The 24,826-nt window shown below is 41.9% G+C and overlaps 1 protein-coding gene across 2 annotated transcripts in view; it reads right to left on the reverse strand.

Annotated features, from left to right (window-relative positions):
* The window catches only part of ZNF652 (zinc finger protein 652), a 25,182-nt gene continuing 356 nt past the window's right edge, over window positions 1-24,826 (reverse strand). Inside the window, exons 1-6 of one of the 2 annotated variants that reach the window (XM_042836477.1) lie at window positions 19,205-19,279; window positions 9,988-11,135; window positions 6,525-6,672; window positions 6,103-6,218; window positions 4,888-5,032; window positions 1-4,474 (exon numbers count right to left, since the gene is read on the reverse strand). In XM_042836477.1, coding sequence (XP_042692411.1) covers window positions 3,963-4,474; window positions 4,888-5,032; window positions 6,103-6,218; window positions 6,525-6,672; window positions 9,988-10,896 — 1,830 coding nt within the window. In that variant the 5' untranslated portion in view covers window positions 10,897-11,135; window positions 19,205-19,279 and the 3' untranslated portion in view covers window positions 1-3,962. Of the gene's footprint in view, window positions 4,475-4,887; window positions 5,033-6,102; window positions 6,219-6,524; window positions 6,673-9,987; window positions 11,136-19,204; window positions 19,280-24,826 lie in introns of those variants that run through there. The other variant, XM_042836476.1, reaches the window with a different exon arrangement.

Below are 24,826 nucleotides of genomic sequence, written 5' to 3' on the forward strand. Positions count from 1 at the left end.
TCATGGTGGTGGGTTTTCTTTTTTAATACTGCTAGTTAATAGAAATACGAAAGCATAAAACAATGACTGAAACATTTTACAACCCTGAGGTCAAGTCCCAAGAGAAAAGAAAAAAGAAGTTTGACATTATTTAGTGTTTTCCAGCGCTGTATTTGCACATTGCTTATTCTTTTATTGTTTTCTCAAAGGCCTACGTACTCTGCAATTCATAATCAAACCAGAATGTGTCAATGCAACACTACCTTTGCAAGAATAGAAACAGCTCTGCACAAGAGACTCTCCACCTCCTAACAAAATGGTACTCAGCCCCATAATGGTCACGCTGTAGGCCACTATAGTGCAAAGAAACAGGCAGTCAGTAAATAAATTACAAAAATAGCAGTCTTTTCAGCTCAGGGAGAAATCTTTCAGTTAACCTGTTTAAAACAGACTGAAAGTATCAAAGGGAAGCACTGTCTTTAAACTGCATACTGGTGAGTTTTGCCTTCTCTCCAATACACTGAAAATTGCTATTACATGCTCAAGAGATGTAGGGGGCAAAGGCAAAAATATCCAAAGGGATTGCAGTGCTGAGATACAACTAATCTCCCAGTGATAAGAGCCCACATTCAGCTCAAAGCACTCTTTTAAAAGCCCATAATTTGAGATGTGGTTGGGAACACAAGGTGGGTGACAGTAACTTTTGATGTGCACAGCAATACAAATTAGATCATCTACCAAGCATCCACGCTGTGTACATAGGAGAGCCAATAACTCAGACAGGCAAGTCAATACAAAACAGATAATCACCACACCTTCACCTAGGAAGGTAAATGAGCCTGAGATAGCACACTGAATAAACAAGCCCACACAGCCAGTGCCCTTAGTAAGGAAAAGGCACTGTCTGCAGGACTAGCAGCTTTTAGAAAAGACAGTCCTTTGAACAGCCCCATGTCCAGACTGCAATATTAGTTCTGTTGAATTCTTCCCCTTAAAAATGTCATTTCAAAAATGAAGTTCCCCTTAGGCTGTAGGATGCTTTGGAAAACTAATGGAGAAGCCAGTCTCACCTTCCAAAAACATTCAAATCAAACCTGAAGTTGGGGTTATTTGTCCTTGCTCTTCTCGAAGAAAGCACTTCAGTAACACAAACCAAGCTCATGTGCTAACCAAATGTAATAAAGCTCATACAAAATATTATTCCTAGCTTGTTAACATGCAAAAAGTAGTAAACGCACTTGAATACATTCCTTAGTGTTGCACAAATTCTGTAGGTGTGCATACTTATGCAAATCAAAGCAGGAGTGAAAAGCCTCAGCAAACCTTACCCTTTAATTTCCAGACTTTTGTAACACCCACTTTCCTTTTTCGGTAAAAGATGTACTTCATCAAATCCCACATTGCAACACTCCTAGACCAGTCTGTCAGCTTTCACTACGTCTGTCCCAGACAATGAGGAGAATCTGTTGACATGACAGACTGTGAAACTGGTTAGAAAGTTTAATCTTCTTCCACAGGAAGGGATTCCTAAGTTTGGTAAGTCTTGGAAGAAAAACAGAAGGGATCATTGCTATGAACTAAACAGAAAAGACCTGTGTTCCAAATTTCAGAATTCTGAATAGCAGCCTAATGTGGTAAATTTATTGAGAAGGTCATTTTGCAAAAACGGAATACAACTGATTTTTAGCATTTAAAAATCATTTAATAATGGGCCTGACCGTAAAATAGTGGCACAACAGAAATGTAGGGTGCAAACGTGACATGGAATGCATAGAACCTCTGGGGCGGACCAGCCACAGTAAATACAACAGTTGTCATCACGAGTGTAAATTCACTTTTGTTGGCTTTTTTCTTTTTTGCCTAGAAGATAAGAGAGTGTATATAAATACTGTAGAGAAAACATTGAAAAAACACCTTGTTTTATTTCTCAGAAATGCTGGAAGGGGTTTCAGCTCAGTCAAAAACGCGTAGGTTTGTTGGGCCAAAACTGCCCTTCCTGGTTCCTACAGTTTGCTATGCATGTTATGAAAAAAATATTAATGATTAGATGGTAGGAGATCGTGAAAAACATCAACTAAGGAACTAATTCTTGACAGACAGAGGACATAGTGTTTCAAAACACAGTGCTTAAAAGCGTTAACTTCAAGGAAGTAACAGGAAGAGGAACTCCCACCATTTCTGCTATCGTGGAGACTGAAAAAATGTACTCCCATCAGCCACAAAACCCCAGTTCGTTAGTAAGCAGAATGGTATGGTAGACATATGTCTAGAGGATCTCTGGATCTAGAGTTTGGTGGGATTTAATTTAAAAAGCAGCTCAGAAGAGTACAAATTTGAAAGAAATGAGAACTTGCAGTGCATTGCCTTGAGCATCTGTCTTCATTGAAGGTGGCAACAATCTGCTACATTGCATAATGCTGCTATACTTAGTTTTAGTTGAAGAGAAATACAAACCTGAACAAATTAATAGCTACTTGATGGTTAAAACATACACATTTGGCATTCCAGCCCACCATCCCTGCACTACTTGTCAATTTCCTCCTCATTGCCTCCCAGGATTATGGAACAGTGACATGCCTACAATTCAAAGCTTCCTATCCTACAACTGTAGAACTTAGATTTGCCAAACATATGACTACAACTCCTAGAAATCATCCCATATTTTCATGCACAGTATATTTATGGGATGGAGCTTCCCATGGCACATACACTGCTGTCAGCTGTCTTCACAATGCAACTGAAACACCGTTGTCTCATCCAAACTGCTCACTCTTACAATCAACCAGTCAGAAACACTGCATTTATGATTTCACTTAATTACCCTCTCCTAACTCCAGGAATTCCAAAAAGCAATCTGAAGAGCAGCATTTGAGAGGATCCCCAGCTTAAAATCATACCATGAAAAGCCATTAAAACAGGCTCTCCTACATAAAGATGCTTGGTTGACTTGAAATACTCCCTTTCCAGCCCATTTCACAGCTGACTCCAGTTGAATTTCATGAAATTTGAGGAGGGAGAATACAGTATCTCAACATCCTTCTCCATAAACTCTTAACAGAAACTGTGGAAAGGGAAACTTAAGGTAGAAAAACGAAACAAAACAAAACAACCCCACCAACCTACTAAAATAAATTACATAAAGTTCTGAAATCAACATCACTTTTGAGGCAACCTTTCCAGAGACCTCTTGGATTCCTTTCTTCTCTGAAGCACCTTTTGTTGTTTTAGGTTGTAAGGTCGTAAGAATAACTTTAACTATAGAAGCTATATGCATCTTTTAAGAATCACATTTTGATGATTATAAAAATTTATCTATTATACAACATAGGTCCAGCTACACTGAAAAAATTACACCGCTTATTGAAATACATTTCATTTTAGAAACTGACTACTAAATAGGTCTATACAAAAAACTCTAAAATAATTTCTGTAGTAAAATAAAGAGTGTGTTAGGAGAGCTACACAAACAAGAAATTTTTTTGTCTTTCTTTATAATGCTCAAATATACCGTGATACGTGGCTGGCTCACTCCATAGCCGGCACCAAAAGCTGAAAAGAATCCATTACGATACACAGTGATACAATTAATGCTCTGTATTAATCTCACAGCCTTTCCGATTAGTACAAAGAAAACCAGGCCTCTCTCCTCTTTGAGGAGAAGTCCAGGATATAAAAGCAAGCATACCTCATCAGCTGATATGAAATTATAAAATTCCACAAGTCTCAGTATCCGAAATTTATAAAAGTCACCAGGAAAACACAAGCAAATCGGGGTTAAGTCCTGTTGGTTCCCAGGTTCAAATGAGCACTGCTGATCCAAAACAGGATTTCCTTGTTTGCTAAATGATTCAAAGGAAAAATCGGGACCATCTGCTGGGGCTACGAGAGAGACGAAAGTCCTCATCAACTAACCCTCTGCACTTCCATGAGGGCATGTTTCCATGTGCATAAAGTGGGAAAATAGCTGGCAGGAAGCAAAGATGTTAGTGGTGCTGTGCTGAACTGTTTTTTTCTGCCAGGTGTCGCAAAAAGCTGTCCTCACTCTGACCCCTGTGATTTAAAGGCTCACTCTTAAAAAGAGCAGGAGGAGGGGGTAAATGGGGCACGGGGGGAACTGGAAGATGATGTGGATGGTGAGGATGAGGATGTAGGTGAAGATGTGAATACGGATGGGGAATGGGGCGTGGAGGAAGCGTGCTCACTGGGTTCAGGTTGATTGGTGGGGTTGGGGCGGTGGGTGCGTTCACTACAGCAGGAACTGTGGAGGCAGAAGTTGTGGACAGTGGGATCTGGACAGCAGATGACACGTTAACAGGGCTGGTAACACGGAAGCACTTCTCCTTGTGTGCCTTGAGCATGTTGGAGAAGCGAAATCGCTGGCCACAGACATCACATGGGTAGGGCTTCTCCCCTGTGTGAGTTCGGCGATGTCTCTTCATGTTTGGGCGGCTGGTGAAGCTTTTCCCACAGATTTCACAGATAAAGGGCTTCTCTCCTGATAAATATGGATATGGCAGTTGGTTAGACACTGAACGTTTGCTAACACTTACTTCAGCATGCTTATACAAATTGTAGACTACAAAAGCTATTTTAGCTGCTACCTTCAGCAAACAGATTCATCTGTTTCACAGAAGCCCCCAGTCTTTATGATATCCTCTCTCACCTTAGGATTATGATGACCCAAGAAAATCTTCCGTAAGGCCTAACCTCTCAGTTCCCCGGGCAGTGAATGAATCACTATACATTACTTCTTTCCATTTAACAGGAAGTTATCCTATTACTTTCTCCTTTCTGATTTTCTGTTGGGTAACAGCTTTGATCCCAAGTTCCAAGGGAGGGAATACAGGCAAAAGAGTAGGAATGTCTCTGTGCTGTAGGTACCTGTACTTTTCTCTGCTAAGTTCTTACCAGTGTGTGTCTTCATGTGCTCATCAAAGTACTGTTTCATATTGAAGTCTTTGCCACACCACTGGCACATGAACTGCTTGTGCCCGATGTGGATGCTCATGTGGGAACGCAGCTGATACTTGTACTGAAACCTCTCATCACAGTTCTGCAACAGAAGGACAGCAACCGTGATATTCAGGCATCACACATCAGGAAGCAAGGCAATCATAGGATAGCACTCAAACATATTAAGTGAAGGAGGAAAGAATTCATCCATTAGCACAAATACATACCCTCATGTCCTACAAATGCAGGACTTAAGTTACTTAATGACAGAAGAAACTGGCCTGTACTAAAAGGTCTGCTGCCACAGTAGTCTTAGCAAGGAGTACGGAATGCTTGCAGCCTTTATTTGACATAGCTGTTGGTAAAACTCTGGGAGAGACATAGTTATGGCACAGTTATGGCAACAGAAAAGTGCTTCTGTTCACTTAATGTGCCAGGTGGAGATTCTTTGCCAGCTGTAGCTGTTCAACTACAGCATGCCTCCACTAGAGGACTCTGCTCACACAGCAAAACCAAAAGCAGCACACTAAGGCTTGCATTTCAGAAAGACAGATCGGTTTCCCAGCCATTATTTATTGGCATGAAGTAATTTGTTTTCCTACAAGCTCTGTGTGGCTGCAGTACTGCCATTACTATTTCACAGGCTGCAGGAGTTTTTCTCCACTTTGTGGACAAGGCGAGGCACTGGACCTGACCTGGAAGCAGGAAGTGCTCTGCACCAGGGCCTGCCTCCATCATGTGATACCCACAAGCATCCCCATCACATGATCGAGACATTATCTGCACTAGACACATGACTGGCTAAGTCTATCCCATACAGACCTCCTTCGTGGGGTCAGGGAAGGAACTACAAATCACAAATACACAAGAAGGCATTACTGAGATCCTCCCTACTTCCAACTGGTGTTCAAATCCTGCTGAAGTATTTCTGTAGTGCTCTTGTTGAGAAAAACATGACAGCCAACCTTAAAAGCAAACCAAAAGCCTCTCAGTTTGAATTACTGTTAGATGTGCTCTGCCTGCTCTCCAAATGGAGAATAATTTTCCCCAGATTCTTGTGAAACTGCACCTTGTATACAGTCGGTCAGTTCTACTTTCACCTACTGACAGCGTTATTAATCTTATGTCTTAAGCTACCACATCTAAAAACACTCATATTTACAGGCTCACCTCACATCTGAAAGGCTTCTCTCCAGAATGCTGTAGGGAATGTACCTTGAGAGACATACTGCGTTTGAATGATTTCCCACAGGTTTCACATGTGAAAGGCATGTCCTTTGTGTGTGCTGCAACACAACAGCATGTTACAGACAGTCACTAAAATGCAAACAGTCCTTGAATCAAATTTCTTCTCCAGCACTGAGCAGGAAGATGATCAGTATTACACAGCTTACAAGTCCGTATACGTATGCTACGTACACACATATATATTTTTTGATTGTTGTTAATGTTGCAGACTTGACCTTTTAGCTATGGATAATGCTTGGACAACTGAATCTGCCTTATTTTTTTGTCTCCCCCAAACAATTTGGAGTGACAAAAATGAAGATGTTTTGGGGTAGAACCAACAGAAACACTGATCAATAACTCACCAACCATATGTTTCCGCACATGGGCCATGGTGTAGAACTTCTTTTCACATATCTCACAAGAGAATTTCTTTTCTGCGTATCCATGGACAATCTTGATATGCTCATGGAGGGACCAGAGTTTCTTGAAAGACTTATTACAGGAAACACACTGAATGAATAGGATAAATACAAGGAAGTTTACATTAGAAAGATTCAACCTCGCAGAGTTAAACCGTGTGTCTTCCTCTCATGTTGCAAAAGGAAACCCCACAGAGGGCAAAATGCTGTGTACTCTCTCAGACTGCACTTCAGAATACTTCCACTGTTTCACAGCTGAAACAAATGCACTAAGAAAAGGCTGCAATTTTAATTAAGCAGGATTAGAGAGGGTGTTAACACACTGCATTTTGGTGCTAGCCAAAGAGGATGACAGCCTCTGTGCTTATTTCCAAAACACATACATTGCTGGATGCAGCCTCCAGGGAACAAAGCTGCAAGCCCTAACAGAGACTACAACTTCACAGGCTCTGATGCTGCTGGTAATCTAAAGCCCAGCATGGGAAGAAGCCAACAAAGGTGAAGGGGCCTACCACCATCTAGCTGTTAAGCCTTTCTGTCCACCTAACCTGGCTTTGGGAGCACTGTGACTCCTGAGATTGCAGGTCTCCTAACTCTTGAACTAGTCAAAGCACTCTCAGTCTTTTAGCTCTGTACAGAAGACAGCTTCCATCTTGCAATTATTGATCATGCACAGAACCTGGCACACAGTTGGTACAGCATGTTGTCACTGCCATGTGTTACATTCTAACTCTTCACTTAGACACATCAGTAATGCTGAAGGTCTAAAATGACAACATACAGACAGTATTTTAAATCTCTTCCCACAACTACTGTGAGACATCCATTAAGTCAGTGATGAGCAGGATGAACAGGCTTTTATATGTGTTTTCTTCCCAAAGGTTCTTGCTAAAGACTTCATAAAAATCCTTGCACAATTCTGCAAATTCCATAATAATCTGAGTTTTGAAACTTGACAGCAGCCATACATATGAGGATACCAAGTCAATTTCATCTTTCAAGTGAAGAGGGAAGGAACTGTAGGTTGTTGGTTTTGATGGCTGTTGGGGTGTTCGGGGTTTCCAGTACATCAGTTACCCTTCTCCCCCAAAGCTGGAACAGCTGTATGCTCTGCACTGAAGAACTAACAAATATCATGCCTTCTGTCAGCTTGAGTTGTTTCTTCTCTGCATAAAGCAAGTAATGCTGCTTCCACAGTACTTGAATCTCTGCACGCCTGGAGAATCTGGTACAACACTCACCATGCTGACTGCAAGGAGGTCCTTTACCTCAGAAAGTATCTACTTGGAGGCATGTCAGGAACAAACTGCAGTGCAGGGGAGCTGGGGGGAGAACACAGAGTGGAACGGGACCCTAGAGAGCAAAGCAATGCTAAGAAATGATGAAAAATCCTTTAAGGTTAAATGAGTCCTTGAAGCTGTCAATCTACAATTTCGCTGATGACCACTGCAAGCAATTCAGACCACTAACATTGACATCTACTACACAGACTCTAAGATGACAATGACAATTCTGGGAAGGTGCTCATTTTGAAAGGATAAAGCCAGAAATTATCTGGAAAAAAAAAAAAAAAAAGATATATTCCATGACTTAGATGAAAAATGCAGAGAATGGTCAGTCATATTTATCACCTCTTACATAATGGAGCCATTTGTGTTTAGATAATTGTGTCTCCCTTGACACATTAAACCCTGCATTAATGTAACACTTTCACATCCCTTTACTCCTTTTGCCAAGTGTAATAAAAACAAATTTGCAGGCAGCTGTGAAATGCATTCCAAATGTTAAGCCTAACAAAAATAACTGCTGGATATATACTTATAGCAAAAATGTGAAGATGTGTAGCAGTGCCTCCACCACTAGGAATAACAGGGAAGCTTCCTGGAGCTGATTCTTCTGGCACTGGATATAAAACAATTTCTACAACTTCTTTTTCTATTCCTTTGGACAAAGGAATGCAACCCCTCAAAGGCCCATGGTTGCATGGATTATGGGATGCTTCTCTGTTCTATACTACACAAACTACTTGTGAATTCTTGTTTAAAATCAAAAGATTTTATGCTGTGAATGAGCCATCTGGATGATAAGAGTATTCCTGCACCTTAAGTGCCCTCTGCCACAAAACTGTGCAACAGTTTATTTCAAAAATTCAAAGAAATATCTATGAGTTATCTATGCATTTTACTAGCTATGCTCAAGACTCATCATATTATACATTCCTTCCTTCAGTCTTCCTCCTATGAGCTGAAACATAAGGAAAAACAGCATAGCGTTATACAGACCTGCATTAGAGTCGTGCAGCAAAGAGAAATTGCAACAAATATTTCAACCGTCTCCCACACAGTGGGGACTGAATAACAATTCAGTTCAGCACTTCAGCAAATAAACAAACTAAAAACGTTTTTGGTAAAACTTACTGGACAGACAAACAAAACCTTGTTGCCCTACAAACTCCAGACATTTCAGCTGCAAAGAAACTGAACCCGAGCTGCTTCACCCTGGCAGTGGAAGAATTTCAACTAGGCAACACCACGCCAAGTTTAACAAGGCAAAAAAGCACGTTCAAATCGCCAGATAAAACAACATTGCCCCCAGTTACATGAGAACACAGATGCCTATGAGCAAAGTACAAACCACAGATGAATAAGAAACTAAAACTCTTTCCACAGCTTTAACTTTAAAATGGTTCTATTACAACACAGGCTTCCATTGTTGTATAAAATCATACACTGGAAATCTTCTGGTGAGTAACACCAGACATCTCTGCATTATCAGTAAGATTTACTTGCACTGAGAACAGGGCAGGCTCATGAGCAGGCTTACTCACTGAATTCATGCGTTTCCCTGTGAACACATGAGCTACATGCAATGCTGCGTTACTTATATATGATTATCTCAGTAGGATTTAAAGAAGTTACATCTTAACACAACTCCAAATCCTGACTTGGCTAGTTTCTTTCTCACCTGCTTGCCTCTCCAGTTCTGTAAAGTTTTCTGCTTATGATACCACTTATATAATTTCATTCTCCCCTGAAACCTTAGCTTCTAAACTTGAAAGCTAGTGATAGCTGCAGGTGCTCAGCACCTGAAGAAGTTGGCTCTACTCTGTCAAATGCACTTGTTTCCAGGCCAGTTACTCTAGAGTTTGACATTTGTTAAAGTGGCTTTGCATTTTCCCCAACATACAGTTAAATACTAGAGTAACTCTGCTAAATCAGACGACGCTTGCACACTTTGTTCCCTACCATTTACTTCTTTTGGAAGACACCAGGTGTTGATAAGCAGAGACAAGGCCTTGGTCAGAACCTGGTCTGCACAAAAGATTTCCCCCTCTGAAGTGTCCGCTAGCTGTATCCAGGGCACGACAGAAGGTATGGAAATCTGGCAAGCAGGTGAGCAAACCTACCTGGATATTTTTTTCACAGTCTGTTTGCTGGTGAAGGGACAGCTCACTTTCTAGAACAAATTTCTTCCCACATTTGTCGCAGATCTGCATGCGCCTGTGAGTGACGTTCATGTGCTTCTCCAGGTACCAGCGTGTGTTAAACACCCTGGGGCACTTCTCACAGGTTAAAGTCTCCTTCTCTTCACACTTTGATTTCTGCACAGGTGCCTTGGGCTCCTTTGCAGCTTTCTTCTTACGCTTGGGGGGCTCCACACTCTTTCTACGACCCCTTGTAGTTCTGGGTGATGGGGAAGTTGTGGCTGCTGCAGCAGATGCAGCTCTCCTTGTTCTCCTTTGTGCAACACTAACTTTTTCCACTCTTTTCTCTTTTTTCTTCTGCCTCTCATTTTCCTCATAATCATTACTGTCTTCAGTGGCCTCTTCCCCACTGTCACCCTCCTCTTCCTCACTGCTGGTCTTAAGAACAGCAGTCTCTTTGGACTGGGAGGGGACACCCTTCTCCCCTTTTGATACATTTAATGTTTGGTTGTTAAGGTTTACCTCTACTATAATCTGCTCCCTTTTGTAAGTCACTTCATCTTCCTCCTCTTCCTCCTCCTCAGAGTCGTCAGAGTTTTCTCTATCTTCTTTCACAGCCCGGACTTCTCCTACTGATCTGTTCTCCCTGAAATACGGCTGCTCCTCTCTTTCATGGAGATGTGGTTTGCTCATTTTGCTGTCCACCAACACTGGGTAAGGACTTCCTGACTCTCTCTTGTATACTTTGGTGGACAGATCGAGTTCCTGGCTGGCACCATGATAAAATGTGGGTGGCACTTGACCACGGCGACTGTCCTCTTGCGCCATACCTGCTACATGCACAGCACAGTTTTCAACCAACTGTTGGCAAGAATTGGCTGTTTGACTCATCTGGGGGGGCCTGATTCATTAAGCACCTTTAATCCCAGAAAACCAAGCAAGCAGCTTTAAATCAGGGTGGGTTCTCATGACCGATGCCTGTTCCATCTACACAGAAGGAACAAACCAGGATTCTCAGCTGATGTTTAGCACGGATGTGTAGGTCACAGAACTCTGATATTATGGCAAGAGCAGAGCAGTAGAAATTATTCTTCTGAAGAAAGTTGCCAACGAACTGTTGAACATTTTATCTATAAAAGACAACAGAGAACATAAGGTCAATTAAAAATAAAAAAAATCACTAAAATATTCACCAAATTCTTTTGAGTTTGTACAACTGAGGTAAAGCCCAGTGTATACCATCTATGAGCTGCATCTCCTGCGGGGGGGGGGACTGCCCTACAGCATTATCTCAAGCAAACGTGGGAGTCAGGCACAAATTCATGCACCTTTATGTGAGCTAGAAGTAGACTTGTGAGGATCTGAAATCAAAGCACAGTATTAATTTCCAGATGAATGCTCTCCACCCGCCAAAGACCAACTATCACTGCCTCAAAGCTGAGTCAGTGTGCTGATCTGTGTTTCTGCTGGACACTCTGGAGGACTGATGGTCCCCAGACAATGCACTACTCTACATGCCTCTCCATCAAAAGAGGTGTACGCCTACCTATAAACAGCTCTTCTCCATCAGAACCTTCACTGGAGAGCCCATTCTTACCCAGAAAGTGGGCATGTTAAGTTTTTATACCAAACAACATTCCATTAGTGTAGATACGCATGAAGAATTTCAATGGAAACATTTTCAACTGGCAGCACTGACTGAGGTTAAGAACAGCGTGTCCCCTCCTTGTTTCCACCTCAGAAATCCCTCAGAGCCTCTTGATTTAAGATACCTTATTCTTTTGTCTCACTCTCCCTTCCCCCAGCTATTTGTTCCTCACTGCAGTAGCCAAGTGATATTACATTTGCCCATCTAAATTTCAGTTATGTTATCCAAGTTGGAATTTGACCAGGATACCATTACTTCCTCTTGCAAAAATTATCACGTGATCCCTAATGAATACAAGTAATCAAGCCCTCTCATTTATTTTTTACTAGGACAATTACATTTTAGTAGCACAGCATTAACCATACCAAGCCAAGATTGTTGGTTATGTGGATCAAGTCAGAAATACATCAGAGCTGCTCATGCAAACAGCACTTGAAACTACAGGATGCAGAGGTTAATGAAGGAGAGACTGGGAGAGATCCCACGAGGAGATCATCACTCATGTTTGCTTTTAGGGACCTTCTCTAAGTATGAAGAAAACAGAAGTCCCGTTACCAGGGCCTGAAAATCTCATCGAGTTTCATGTTAGAAACCTCAGGCAGCAGACAGGAATAAAACATTTACACTTGTGGACTCATACTCTGATTTTTATTATTATTCTTGGTGCAGTAATGAAAAACAACCAATCTGAAGCAGTAACACAGACAGGGATTTTTATCAGAAATTTCCTTCCACTTCATTCTGAGTTACTTTCCACACAACAAATGCAGTAACTTCCTTCCAAACATGTTTTCATACAATGTTTTATATGTTGCAGTTTCAAGCTTACTGTTCCAATAGAAATTTCCCCCTTCCAAATGAATTTAACTGAACAGGAAATAAACCTACCAATGGTCTCAGTTGTTTGAATAATAAAAAAGATTGAACCTTGCCCTAATCTTTCTGAAATAACACACTGGGGAAAGTGACTTACCAACAAGCAGTTGCTTGATTACAAGCCTGCAGTTAGTTAAAAAGACTCTTGAACAGCTCTTGCAATTTCCAAATGCACTCAACAAGAACCCTGCAGGCAGACTCACAAGCACCCCAGCAGCACGGTCTGCTCCTGCTGCTCCTGCTCTCCCCAGCCCAGCAGGCTCCCAGTTGCAGCTTCCCAGCTGCAGAGGTGAAGGAGGAGGAGGAGAGCCAAGCCCAGCTGGGCCAGGAAATACGTGGAGATGGGGCTGTTAACATTGGCTTGTGATCACAAGTAACGTTCGGATGGAAATGCTAGTAAATAACCAAATAAGCTGGCTGTGATTGCAAGCCAGAATTAACAATCCTATACCCAGGAAGGAGCTTAAAAGCAATGGGTGCGATGCAATCCACCGTTCAGTTTTTCTCTGACAACATTTAATAAATTATTCAGCTGCTCCCAAAAAATCACTATGTTGCATAGAAAACCACACCTGATTACTTGCTGGGCACATTAAGCATTTCTCACAAACTGCAGGAGGAGTTCAGGAAGGCTACCAGAATTCTGCTGCTACCCAGCCAGAAAAAAGCAAAATCTCATCGTGAGAAGAAAGCTTTAACTTTTTAACCATTAATGCTGAAACATTCTTTCTGCCATCATTTCATCTGTGCCCGTTTACGGCACATCCAATACAAAACACCACTTTGTATGAAGACGTTACCACTTCAAAAAACAGTTTTTAAAGAAGGGCAGATTACGAGTTATCAAAGCTTCTGGGTCTGAAAACCACTTCAGCCTGCAGGCACCGTAACCTACTTTCGCTTTCAGTGCACTGCTTGCCACCCTCGAGGGACCCACAACTTTCGAACAAAACTATTTAGCAGCCAAACAGCTGGTAAAGCAAAGCCCTCCTCATACATCAAACACAAACAATGCACTATTGGGCGGCTGACAGTTCTGAGAGGCAGCAGTTCAAACACCGTGAAAAAATCTTGCAACAGAACTTGTTTGTTTTTTCCTCTAATCTCAGACATAAGAAATCTTATAGGGGGAATCCATTTCTTTTTTTAAAGCTGCTCAACAGCTTTGAAATGAAAGAATGAATTTCAGCCATACTACAAATGAGAGCAATGAACGTTCTCATTGAAACATAGATGGGATCACAGAATCATAGAATGGCCTGGGTTGAAAAGGAGCACAGTGCTCATCTGGTTCCAACCCCCTGCTGTGTGCAGGTCGCCAACCAGCAGCCCAGGCTGCCCAGAGCCACATCCAGCCTGGCCTTGAATGCCTGCAGGGATGGGGCATCCACAGCCTCCTTGGGCAACCTGTGCCAGTGCCTCACCATCCTCAATCTAAAGCTTCAAAGTTGGTTTTTGGAGATTCAAGACATAAAAAAAACCAAGGAATGACCATTAATGAGCACAGAACGAACTTAGGAGGCGCATGCAGTGTTTGGTAATCGAAGATTGCATGAGAAATGATTGCAAGCCTACCAACATCAAAGCTCACACCCAGAAAGAAAGCACACATACACATACACACATATATATACACACACACACGGGTGGAGGAAGCGTTGTGTATGTGGGAACAACGCTTCACATAACGCTTTTGCTGCTTCTTGAAGAAAAACACATTTCTTTGTGCTTTCTGGACTAAAAATAGAACAGTTTCTAACACAGAACACTGCCTGCCTCAACTTTGACTCAGCTGATGCCTTGAAATCAGTGCAGACCAAGTCCAATATTCAGAGGGGTTAACGAATTTAAATTACACGTCCTTTAGGGCAGAGGGAGGCCTCTGAAAGCGGCCAGCTTGAAGTCTGGATATCTCAGATTTTAGTCCGACGCGCATTCAGGTTGTGTGATTTGTGTGCTGGCAAGCATCCACCAAAAGCAGACACTGATGTAAAGAGAAATACTGCTTACCCACCCTTTCTAAGTACGTGAAGTGGTAGCACAGTCAGTCTTGCATATCAAGGTTCCCTGGAAGCTCCTGACCCCTGCGTGGCCTACAGCTGTTTGCCTGAGGTCAGAAATAGGCTGCCAGCTCCACAGACGTACACTGAACTGCTCATTCTTTCTGCCTGCACTGTTTCTGCCGGCTCCCTGAAGGGGAATGGAAAAGCTCCCCACAACCAGCGACAATCCACCCTCCTTTTAAGTACCAGTTTCACTGCTGCCACCAAGTTATCAGTATTACATCTGAGAACTGGCAGACATTGGTCTAATTTGTTTTGCTGTAGGTTGGCAAGTCTAGGAGAAGTAATGCAGGCACGTGGAGTGATGCATATACATGTGAAGATAGCACTGCATCGATTTATTACTTAGTTAACATCTGGAGGTTTCCCCACTCTTCCCAGATTGCTGTAAGGGCCAAAAAATCACTTCAAAAGATAAAAATCCATCCTTCAATTTACAAACCATTGCCATTCTGTGTCTGCATTAACAGTTTGAAGGCGTTAAAGATCCTGGATGTCCTTTGGTTGGAAGCTACAATCCAGCAGCTCCACTGCAGCCAATGCTGCACACAGTCTGCAAGCACTGAAACAACCATGTGTATAAAATAAATCACTTATATTATACAAGATAACGTGCCAATTTCAAACTAGTCAAGTATTTGTTGAATAAACTGCTCTTGGAGTCAATAGCAGGTTGGGGGGATTAAATGAACACAGCCCCAACATTATGCCATGCTGGGGACGCGCCACAGGCTGACCACCACCCAAATTTCTAATTGAAACTGGAGAATCTGCTTCTCTGCTTCCGATGGCTGTGTGTTAATTCAACAGGTAGGAATGCCCAGGACAGCTAAAAGCTGAATTCAGAATACAGCAGGATAGCTCAACCCTCTCAAAATAGCAGGATTTTAAGTAAGAACACTTCCACCCCTATTAACGACCTCATTTGGGTGTAGAAGAAGTACGAGGATTGTTTTAAGGCAGCATTAATTGTGTTCAGTTTGAAAGGTAAGTGTAAAGGTGGAAGTAAAGCAAAGGTGATTTTTTGCTCAGCTTCTGTAAATATTTGTAGTAATCAGTGTTACCCATTAATCAATTTAATGTCACAAATTTCATCAGATGGCAAGACAAAGATGCAAGGGAACGCATCAGCAAAATGAGTTTCTCTCTGAATTCTGAGTAGCACATTAACAAGAAATGACTACAGATGCAATGCTGAAGTCAAGGCTTTGAGTAAAATGCTCCTCGCACATTTCAATACATCAGCAATATCTCAGAGCACATGAAAAAAAGCTGCAATACAGCCACACAGTTTGAAGAACAGGTGCACGAAACAGAGCAGTGCACAGGCACAGCAATTCCCAGTTAATGGTAAAACACATCTGGTACAAGTTACATCGTGTCAGCAGAGGGTAATCAGGACTATAGGACAAGAGGGAATTATTTACATCGCCGTACAATCGCTCCTTTCTTGTGCATCTCAGCTGCTTCAAATGCAAAAAAAAAAAAGGAAACGTTCTTTACTTGTAAATCCTCTCTCAAGACAGCACAGTGCTGCTGTTTCCACACTGCCTTTGCCCACCTGAATTCAGAATAAAAGAAGAAATGCAACTGTGTGTTGCACCGTCAGTAATACCCACCTAAAAGGTGGCACCTGCCAGCAGGTTCGACTGGGAGGAAAAGCTACAAAGGCAAGCAGAGATGAGCAATCCTTTCTGCTGAATCAGAATGTTAATTTTGCACTTTGGGATCTGTGGGTTAACGCGGAGAGAGGATGTTCGGAAGCAGCGTTCAAAAAGGAACTGCTGAGGCTGTACTGTGAAAACAAAAATCATAACTCTCTTCACTTGAAGCAGATTTTCCCATCAACTCATATGTAAGCTGAGATACAAAACATGTGCAGCACCGTGGTTTGCATTTTGGTGAAATTAAAGCTGTTCAGACACCATTAAAAAAAAAAGAATCCAATGAAACACAACAGTGCTGGCAGTAACTGGAAATATTGCAGGGAGTCTTGGCAAGGAAACAAAAGACTGAAGAGTGAGTAAATAGTGCCCAGCTCTCCAAGCAGAGGTTGGGCACAAGTATGCTTGGCAGGATGGTATATGAAAGGCAGAGATGAAATACAACATTCAAACAGTCTCATCTCCCACTTTTTGTTTTCTTTTCCCCAACTGTTTCTAACATAATCTGTGATAGGTATCTCGCTAACTCAGCAGGCAACATATTTTCACTGTATGGAGCTGTCTTTTTGCCTCTCAATATTTAACAACCTAATGGACAAAAAGAGACCGAGCGTCTTTCCAATCTGAGGGAAATGCCTCCTATAATTCTGTAATATCCCACAGTTAAAACACAACAGAGAGGATAAAAAAACCTCCAGAATTTTTCTGCTTCTGAAGATGAAATACTTTGGCTGTGTCTAGAAATCTGCTCTGGAGGACAAAGGCTTTCAAAACCAGCAATTTTCACAATCTAGAATATTTTCAAGCATTATCTGCACAGAAAATAGTTGAAGAATTTGCCATTTCAGGACTCAGCAGTATTATAATCCCCCAGATTTTGCCACAAGCTGAAGGCTTTCTGTTGGGAAGGAACTACTTTGAAATAAATAACCATGGATCTCAATGTTGTTATCCTGAAAGATGTTCTGTAAAGCACAACCTATGTTAAAATTAAAAGTCTTAACACTTCCTGCTGTCTTTAACATATCAAAATTAAACACTTTTGGTTAGGAACTTCCTTGTATTCAAATCTATTCTGAGCAGTTTTATTTCTTTCAATGCAAAAAAACAGCGAGATAAAAACAGAACCAGGTAGTTACTTAACCATAGCCATTCACATATACATGCCTAGCTTTCATGCTAATCACTTTTCTGTAATAACTGTAATTATGGAAAGATTATCTGTCCTTTTGAATGTGTATATTCCTCAAAGTATGTGCCCAAATCCCCAGAACTGCCATGATACTGAATGGCAATTGTTTCAGCCATTAGTCTGTCCTTTGTTCCAAACCACTCGGTTTTTGGCCTGGTTTTCTTCTTGTTCAGTAGCAAGATTCCTTTCTGCTTCAGAAACTCTCCCTTCCTCATTATCTGTTTGCATATCTTGAAACCTAATAAAAACTCCACCAACGTTTTAAACTGTTCATTTATTTTCATAGATGCCCAGTGATGATATTACTTATTAAACAACACCGACAAGACTGCAAATAATTGCCCTAACAATATAGGCTACACAGGCTGGCATACGAAATCTAATCCTCAAGATCTGTACTTTTGTTTCCCTAAGTGAACATTTTTCCTCCCAGAGGGTGAGGAGTGACAGAAGTGGCAGGAGATGTGCGGCTGTGCCTTTCAATGGAGATCAGTGGATCAACTTCAAAAAATGTAACAGTAAACAGTCTGTCCACAAAGCAAAGTTGACAAGTATATCTTCCATCTGGACATCTATTCCAGGAGAAAGGTGTTCTTCCTCAGTTTAAACTAACAGCAATAACTTGGTGAGAAATAATAAACCTTAAGGGATACCTGCACTCAGAATTAAACCCAGAACAGCTGTAACTCATAGCTCAGCGAGCCCTACAGGAGACATTTGCAGTGTGCAGAATGGAGAAGGCCATCCGCCTGGAACGGAACTGCTCTGTACGAAGCACGTGAAAGCTCACAGACAGGTTCACTAACACTGCTGTTTGCCAACACGTTTTCTGTCCATCGGTCCGTGCTGCACATCGCAGCACATCACGTCCTCCTGCATCATTTCTCTTTCAGGGGAATGTTTAAAATGATTCAACCTCAGCCGAAAGTGTGATGTTACAACGCATATTTTACAGAATCCCTGTTTAATTTACATTTATTAAAAAAAAGAAAAAAAGAAAAAGAAGAAAAGCGTCACTTGCAGTCCACCAAAAACCTGCTCAATATTTTTGGCTGAGTGCTACGTGATGGGGAATCAAGGTTTCAACAGCAAAACCTTTGGCTTCGTGAAAGTGTGAATTTGTTTAAACTAAAGGTTGTTCTTCTCACACCAGCAAAACATAAAAGAAAGATTTAAATCCTCTGTGTTCCCTTTTTATAACTTCCAGCAGCATTTTAACTACTGAATTGCCAAACGCTACTCGAACTTATTCTATTTGATCTCATGCTTCATGCAGAAAGTGTGTTCATGCAAGCACAACGACCAGAACTGCCGTCCTGGAATGATTGCTGTGACATTTAAACAAGCCAGGGTAGACAAAAAAAATATGTCAGTGTTAGAACTACACCACTGTATGTGCTTCTCCTTGCACAATGTCACAGTGTTCCTCTAAACACCGAATAACTGTTCGATACTGTATCTTATATTACCAATTACTGGCTTGTTTTGGGCTACTGAATCTCCCGAAACATGGTGCACTGTTTTAGATGCACAATGTAAATGTTTGGAAAAACATACAGTCTTGCTTTTAAAATATTTATGTTACTTTAAGTACATTTAGCAACACACAGTTTTATCAGCATTCAACAAATGCTAACTGAGGGACAGAAATTCCTACTTGCATAAGTTCTACCTTTGCAAGCAGAAATGACATTAAGTGCTAAAATTACCAGAGCTAGACATGGAGATAGAAAGCCTTCAGCAAGTCTACTTTCACCTGAAGGTGTGATGGAAACACACAGTGCACCATGGAGCACTCCATTTCAAGCTTCACATTTGGCAGGTGCAGCTCTCAAACATAAGTACTCCTCCACTGATACAGCAGCGTTGATTCCCAGTTCTTCCTCTAGTTCCTCCTTCAGCCACCTCCACCTTATCTGCACTCTGTGATAAATTTCCTTCTGGGTGAAGTGAAAACAATAATCAAGTTAAGGTCAAAGTTACTTGGTTCTTTTAATCTGATCTAAGTCTGTGTGACGACCTGAGGAGGCAGCGCACTCTTTTTGCAGTTCTGTGCCAGTAGTGGCATTTTTATGGCTGCACACAGAGATGTCTTGGGAAATGAGTCCAAAACATCATCATTCCTTGGGATTTGTTTTCGGCTGGACCAGTGAACCTGCTCACTCTGCACACACGTGAATGCTACCATCCACTGCAAGATTTTGCTTCCTGAAACCACCCGTTTGTTCTACAGGTGTGATCTGGCTTTCAATGCCCATAAAAAGCAAAGTAAAAAAACCAGAGGCACCACAACAATCTGAGGATGATGCTTAATAATTTAAGCTGAGAAAATAATGCTTTTTCAAGAGCCTGTGGCAAACAGGATTTCTCCTTTCCAATGACTTCAGCCCTTGCGTAGCTCAAATTCTCACTTAAAAATGAATTCCAAGGCCTAGTGATGATAGGTTCACCAGCAGAGATGCTGCCTTTACAGGAGCTTAACAAGTTTCGGGGTGAGAACAGTTAGAAGGGGCAGTAGAAAACACCACAGTAAAGAAAAAGCAAGGAGAGCAGACACCAAACATGGGCACAGAAGATACAGAGCGAGTTTAGAATGATACAACTAGAAGCAAAGTGCAACAAGGTATGCCTTAAAACTGCCAGGAGAAAAGCTGCCATTACATTCAGTGCTTAAGTTTTCTCAGACTTTCAAACTGCAAGCAGAGTGCCATGTCACTCCAATAGATTTTACCCTGCAGTTAGGAAGTGTCAAATGAATGATTCAAGATACAGACATTACAATAAAGCTAACTAGAGCTCCCCAGCAAACATTTTTACTACTACATGACCTGGGTGAGAAAGATGCATGAGGACACATTTCTGTCCCTGCTGAAGCCTTCTGAAATCACATCTCTGTATCACAACTTGTAGGGAAAAAAATAATGAAAAATTATGAGAATGAAGAAAAGAGCTCCATCACTGTATGAAACAGTACAGTAGAAAGGACAGAACCAGAAAACCTGCACAAGTGTGAGTAGGAGAGCTGCTTCTTTAAAACATATACAGCTAACAAGATCTCCATCACTCAGAAATCATAATCACTGTTCAGCCAGGGTCCAAAAACATTAGTGCCAATACCTACTACACATTAAGAGAAGCCTCATCCCTGCCATCATAGAATGGCCTGGGTGGAAAAGGACCACAGTGCTCACCTGGTTCCAACCCCCTGTTGTGTGCAGGTCACCAACCAGCAGCCCAGGCTGCCCAGAGCCACATCCAGCCTGGCCTTGAATGCCTGCAGGGATGGGGCATCCACAGCCTCCTTGGGCAACCTGCTCCAGTGCCTCACCACCCTCTGGGTCAAAAACTTCCTCCTCATATCCAACCTAAAGCTCCCCTGTCTCACTTTAAAACCATTCCCCTTGTCCTGTCACCATCCACCCTCACAAACAGCCGTTCCCCTCCTGTTTCTACTCTCCCTTCAAGCACTGGAAGGCCACCATGAGGTCTCCCTGGAGCTTTCTCTTCTCCAAGCTGAACAAGCCCAGTTCCCTCAACCTTTCCTCATTGAAGAGGTGCTCCAGCGCTCTGATCATCAGATACCAGCAACCAGGCCTTCAGTTACAAATAGCTGCCTTCTACACCAAAGTACACACTTATCAGCACGTGTAACTTGTATACACACAGCAGAGTTAAGAAATATTCTATAAATCCCCTTCCATCCCATTAGGACTAACAAAGTTGTCATGACTTCCAAAGAACTGTAAAGCTGAGAACAGATTGTCAGACCTCCATCAGACTGGTCAGCCACAGGAAAAGCAGTTCTGGTCCACATTCTGCACCTGCAAGATTCAGCTGTGCTCCAACTCAAATATTTGCAACTTTCTGTGTACCGAATTCCCACCAAAGAACGACATCGATCAATGGATGCTTGTCTGTAAATTCCAAACTGTAAAGCTTTCTGCTTGTAAAAATAAATAAAATTAGGAAAGCTTCACAAGATTTACTTCTCCACTACCCTACCAGGCCATCTGATTGCGCAGTGGCACCACAAATATATATCTAAAATTCCAGCTGAAAAGCTTTCTGCTTGGTAATATTTAGTACCTGAGAAAGGATGGGATTGGCTTAACAGGTTTTGTCTCAAATGTCTCGATACGGATCCCAGCAGTGATCTACCAGCCAGCAGGCCAGCTCTCTATTTCCACATTGCATTTCTAAAATCACTTCTCCATGAAAAGAATCAGGTTTCAAAACTTTAGATGTACACAAGCGAGGGCACATAAGTGCTGGGAGCTGCTTAGCATAGCAAAATGTTTCTCTTGAGTGAAAACTACCAGTCTGAAACCTCCTCAGGGAAGGGTGTCTTAAAGTGTCAAGGAAACTCATGCAAGCTGCTTGCCTTAATGAGTTTAAGCTGCTGGCACCAGAGCTACTGCCAGAGTTTCACTCCCCATGCAATTGTTTTGCAGGAGGGAGGAGCAATTAAAAAAAAAAAAAAAATCATCAATTTAAATTCACTCACAAACTAAGAATTTGCAAAAGTAATTGGGAAATGATGTACTGGAAGTTTAGGTTATAGGTATGTTCCAAGTGAACTCGGAAAGTCTGTCCCTTGTGCTTCTAATAGTTACTGGACCTCCATCAGCTTTAATTCAGAGCTGTAAGAAAAGTGCATCCACTTTCTGAAATGAAGATCCTTCAAAGACCTGAGAGAGGATATGATTTTATTCACACATTTTTTTTATTCTAAGGGTGTTCAAGCAGTCTGTAACTTCAAGGCCAAATCACACCTTTTATTAAAATGTTCTGAAAGGCATCAAATGGTAACTTCCACCCAAAACACCCCTATAAGGTAACAGGCAATAACAGTTCCTTGGATACAATAAAGGAAATGCTGCAGTTTTTAAATCTATAAGCCTAGCATTTGCAGTGGAGATATTGAAGTTGGGCTTTTCAATCCACAGGAACAACAGGTTAAATCTACAAATCCTGATGGAAAACACTGAAATAATTCAGCCACGCTTCCTCAGCTTGAAGAAGCTCAAAATATTATAGGGCAATGTCAACTGCAGACAGCATCTGCTACGCTGATTTGCATTAATATTGAAAGTGCATGATAATAAAATGACCTCCACATAAGAATCCACGGTTTTTCTGCTTGCTGTGGGGGTCCCATCCTTCCCTGTACTATGAGATTCTGAAGAGACAGAGAGTAAAGACAAAGCAAAACATACAGAAAGAACGCTTAAAGGAACTGTGTGCTCTTAAAATTTGTTTAATCTTCCATTTAGAAGGCAAAATCTTGCTGAGGGGGCTGTTTTACTGCAGAATACATTCAAAGATCAGCTGTTACATACTGCAGGAATTTAACCAACAAAGAGAGGGTTATAAAACATCTTAATACAACAATAATCCACAGCATCAGGCTGAGGAGAACACATCAATCTTCTCAGTGGGTTGGCACTTTCTTCCAATTGTCTTTTTGTTTATGGAGTTAGAAAGAAGTTTATTCTTTGATAAGGCATGTTATGCTGTGCCACAGAAATAGGTCACGGATGACACGTAGTTTTGTAATCACTGTAAATATGCATATGTGCATCTCAGATATGCTGTTGGTACACCACTCTGCCATTACTGAGAAATACAGCCCATGGTATCAAGACTGGCAGATGCAATCTTGTTTACTGAAAATATGGATATAATGCAGTTGTCAACACTCAAAGGACTCTTCCTAAGTAGTTCCTACAGGGATACCTTATGCTCTAGGTGGGACTGCATGAGACAATTTCCAACCTCTAAACAGATCTTTGTGCACACAACAACTTCTTATCTTTAGATGAAATTGCACCTCTCAGTCTGAAATCTTCACGTTGTATTATTTTAGCAACGAGAGCAAAACCACAACATCCCAGTGCTCTGCGCTCACAGGAGAACCTCACAGCTCTTTACATTTAGCTCCTGTATACAACTAAACATTCATACCAAACTGCTAGAGAAACGAGGCTCCAAAAAATATCAGCCAAAGGTTTTCTGGAACAGCATTAAGAAATAAGATGATCAACGATGTCCTTTAAGACAAATGAATAAATCTCTAATGACAAAATCTCTTTGATCATGTAAATACGTGGAAGTTTGTTTCTTCATAAAGTAATACGAATGCTAAGCCACAAAATATTTTATCTTACCAAGTATCTGATCTATTACTGCAACTAGATGCTGAAGTTCCCATGAATGCTAAACTTACCAAACACTGGATAGCGTTATAAATAAAACCTTCAGTCTCAGATTATTACATATAATTGCTTGGTTAGAAAAACAAAAAGCCTTCACGATTTGGCATTCCTCTTTCAAACACAAACGCACTGAAAGCGCTTTCAAAATCTCTATCCTTCAACTATAAATTTACACTGTGAGTTTATATCTCAGCTTTATTATCAGTATCTACGTTTGAGTGTTGGCTGCCTGGGGCAAGGACTGAGTTCATACAGCACCCAAACCATACAGCAAGCGCTGGATTCATCTCTGTTAAGCAAAAAAAATCCAGATGGAAAGAGAGAGAAGAGATACCAACGATACCAGCAAATCCACATAAAGGAAATAAATTACATGCAATAGTTCCTTTCTATCTGAGATTTTAAAACTGGTGTTTTTAGCCACATAAGTTGCATAGAGTTCTGCAACCATAGCATGCACGTTGTCCAGCAATTCCAACGGAAGGAGGGCACAACTTCTGCAGGTGAAGCTGCAGCCAGCGCAGAGACAGAGCACCTCCACAAATCGCTGCTGGCACCACAGCTCCTGCATTCAGTCCACACTCATTCCCACCACCGTTCTCTCAATGCACACCGCATCCACCACTGCCAACACAGCGTGTGCCAGTTGCCATTCCCAGAACAATACGCAGCTCCCCTGGAAAGACAAATCTCACGTTCCTCACATGTTTTGTGTGTACAGCACTTCCTCCTCTTTCCCTTCCATCACTTCCACAGCACAGCGTGACAAAACTCAGCCACGACCACAGAACACACCATTAAAAGAGAAACGCGCCTCAAAGAATCCGTTCTTTGCACTTGCGAGCTAAAAAGCAAACCGAAAACGCGGCGACACGCATCCTACAACCGACATCCCGAGGGCAGCGGGAAGAGGAAAACACCGCAGCAAGGAGCTGAGGGAGAGGAAGACCGTCCGTTTTCTCCCTACCTGCACCTACACGACAGCGGGCTTCCGCAGGAGCCGCCTCCTCACCTGACACCTCCAGGAAGGAGCGCGTTTAATCGCGATTGGAATCACAGCCCTCACCTCGGCCGCGGTGGGGGGCACACAAAGCCGGCTTTGGGGGCTGCCATCTCCCAACCCCCCCCCCCTCCTTCGCTGCTCCCAGCAGGTGGCAGCCCCC

Source organism: Centrocercus urophasianus, unplaced genomic scaffold (genome assembly GCF_019232065.1).
Source record: "Centrocercus urophasianus isolate 14NV4802_14NV808 unplaced genomic scaffold, USGS_Curo_1.0 seq_61, whole genome shotgun sequence".
Taxonomy (NCBI): Eukaryota; Metazoa; Chordata; class Aves; order Galliformes; family Phasianidae; genus Centrocercus; species Centrocercus urophasianus.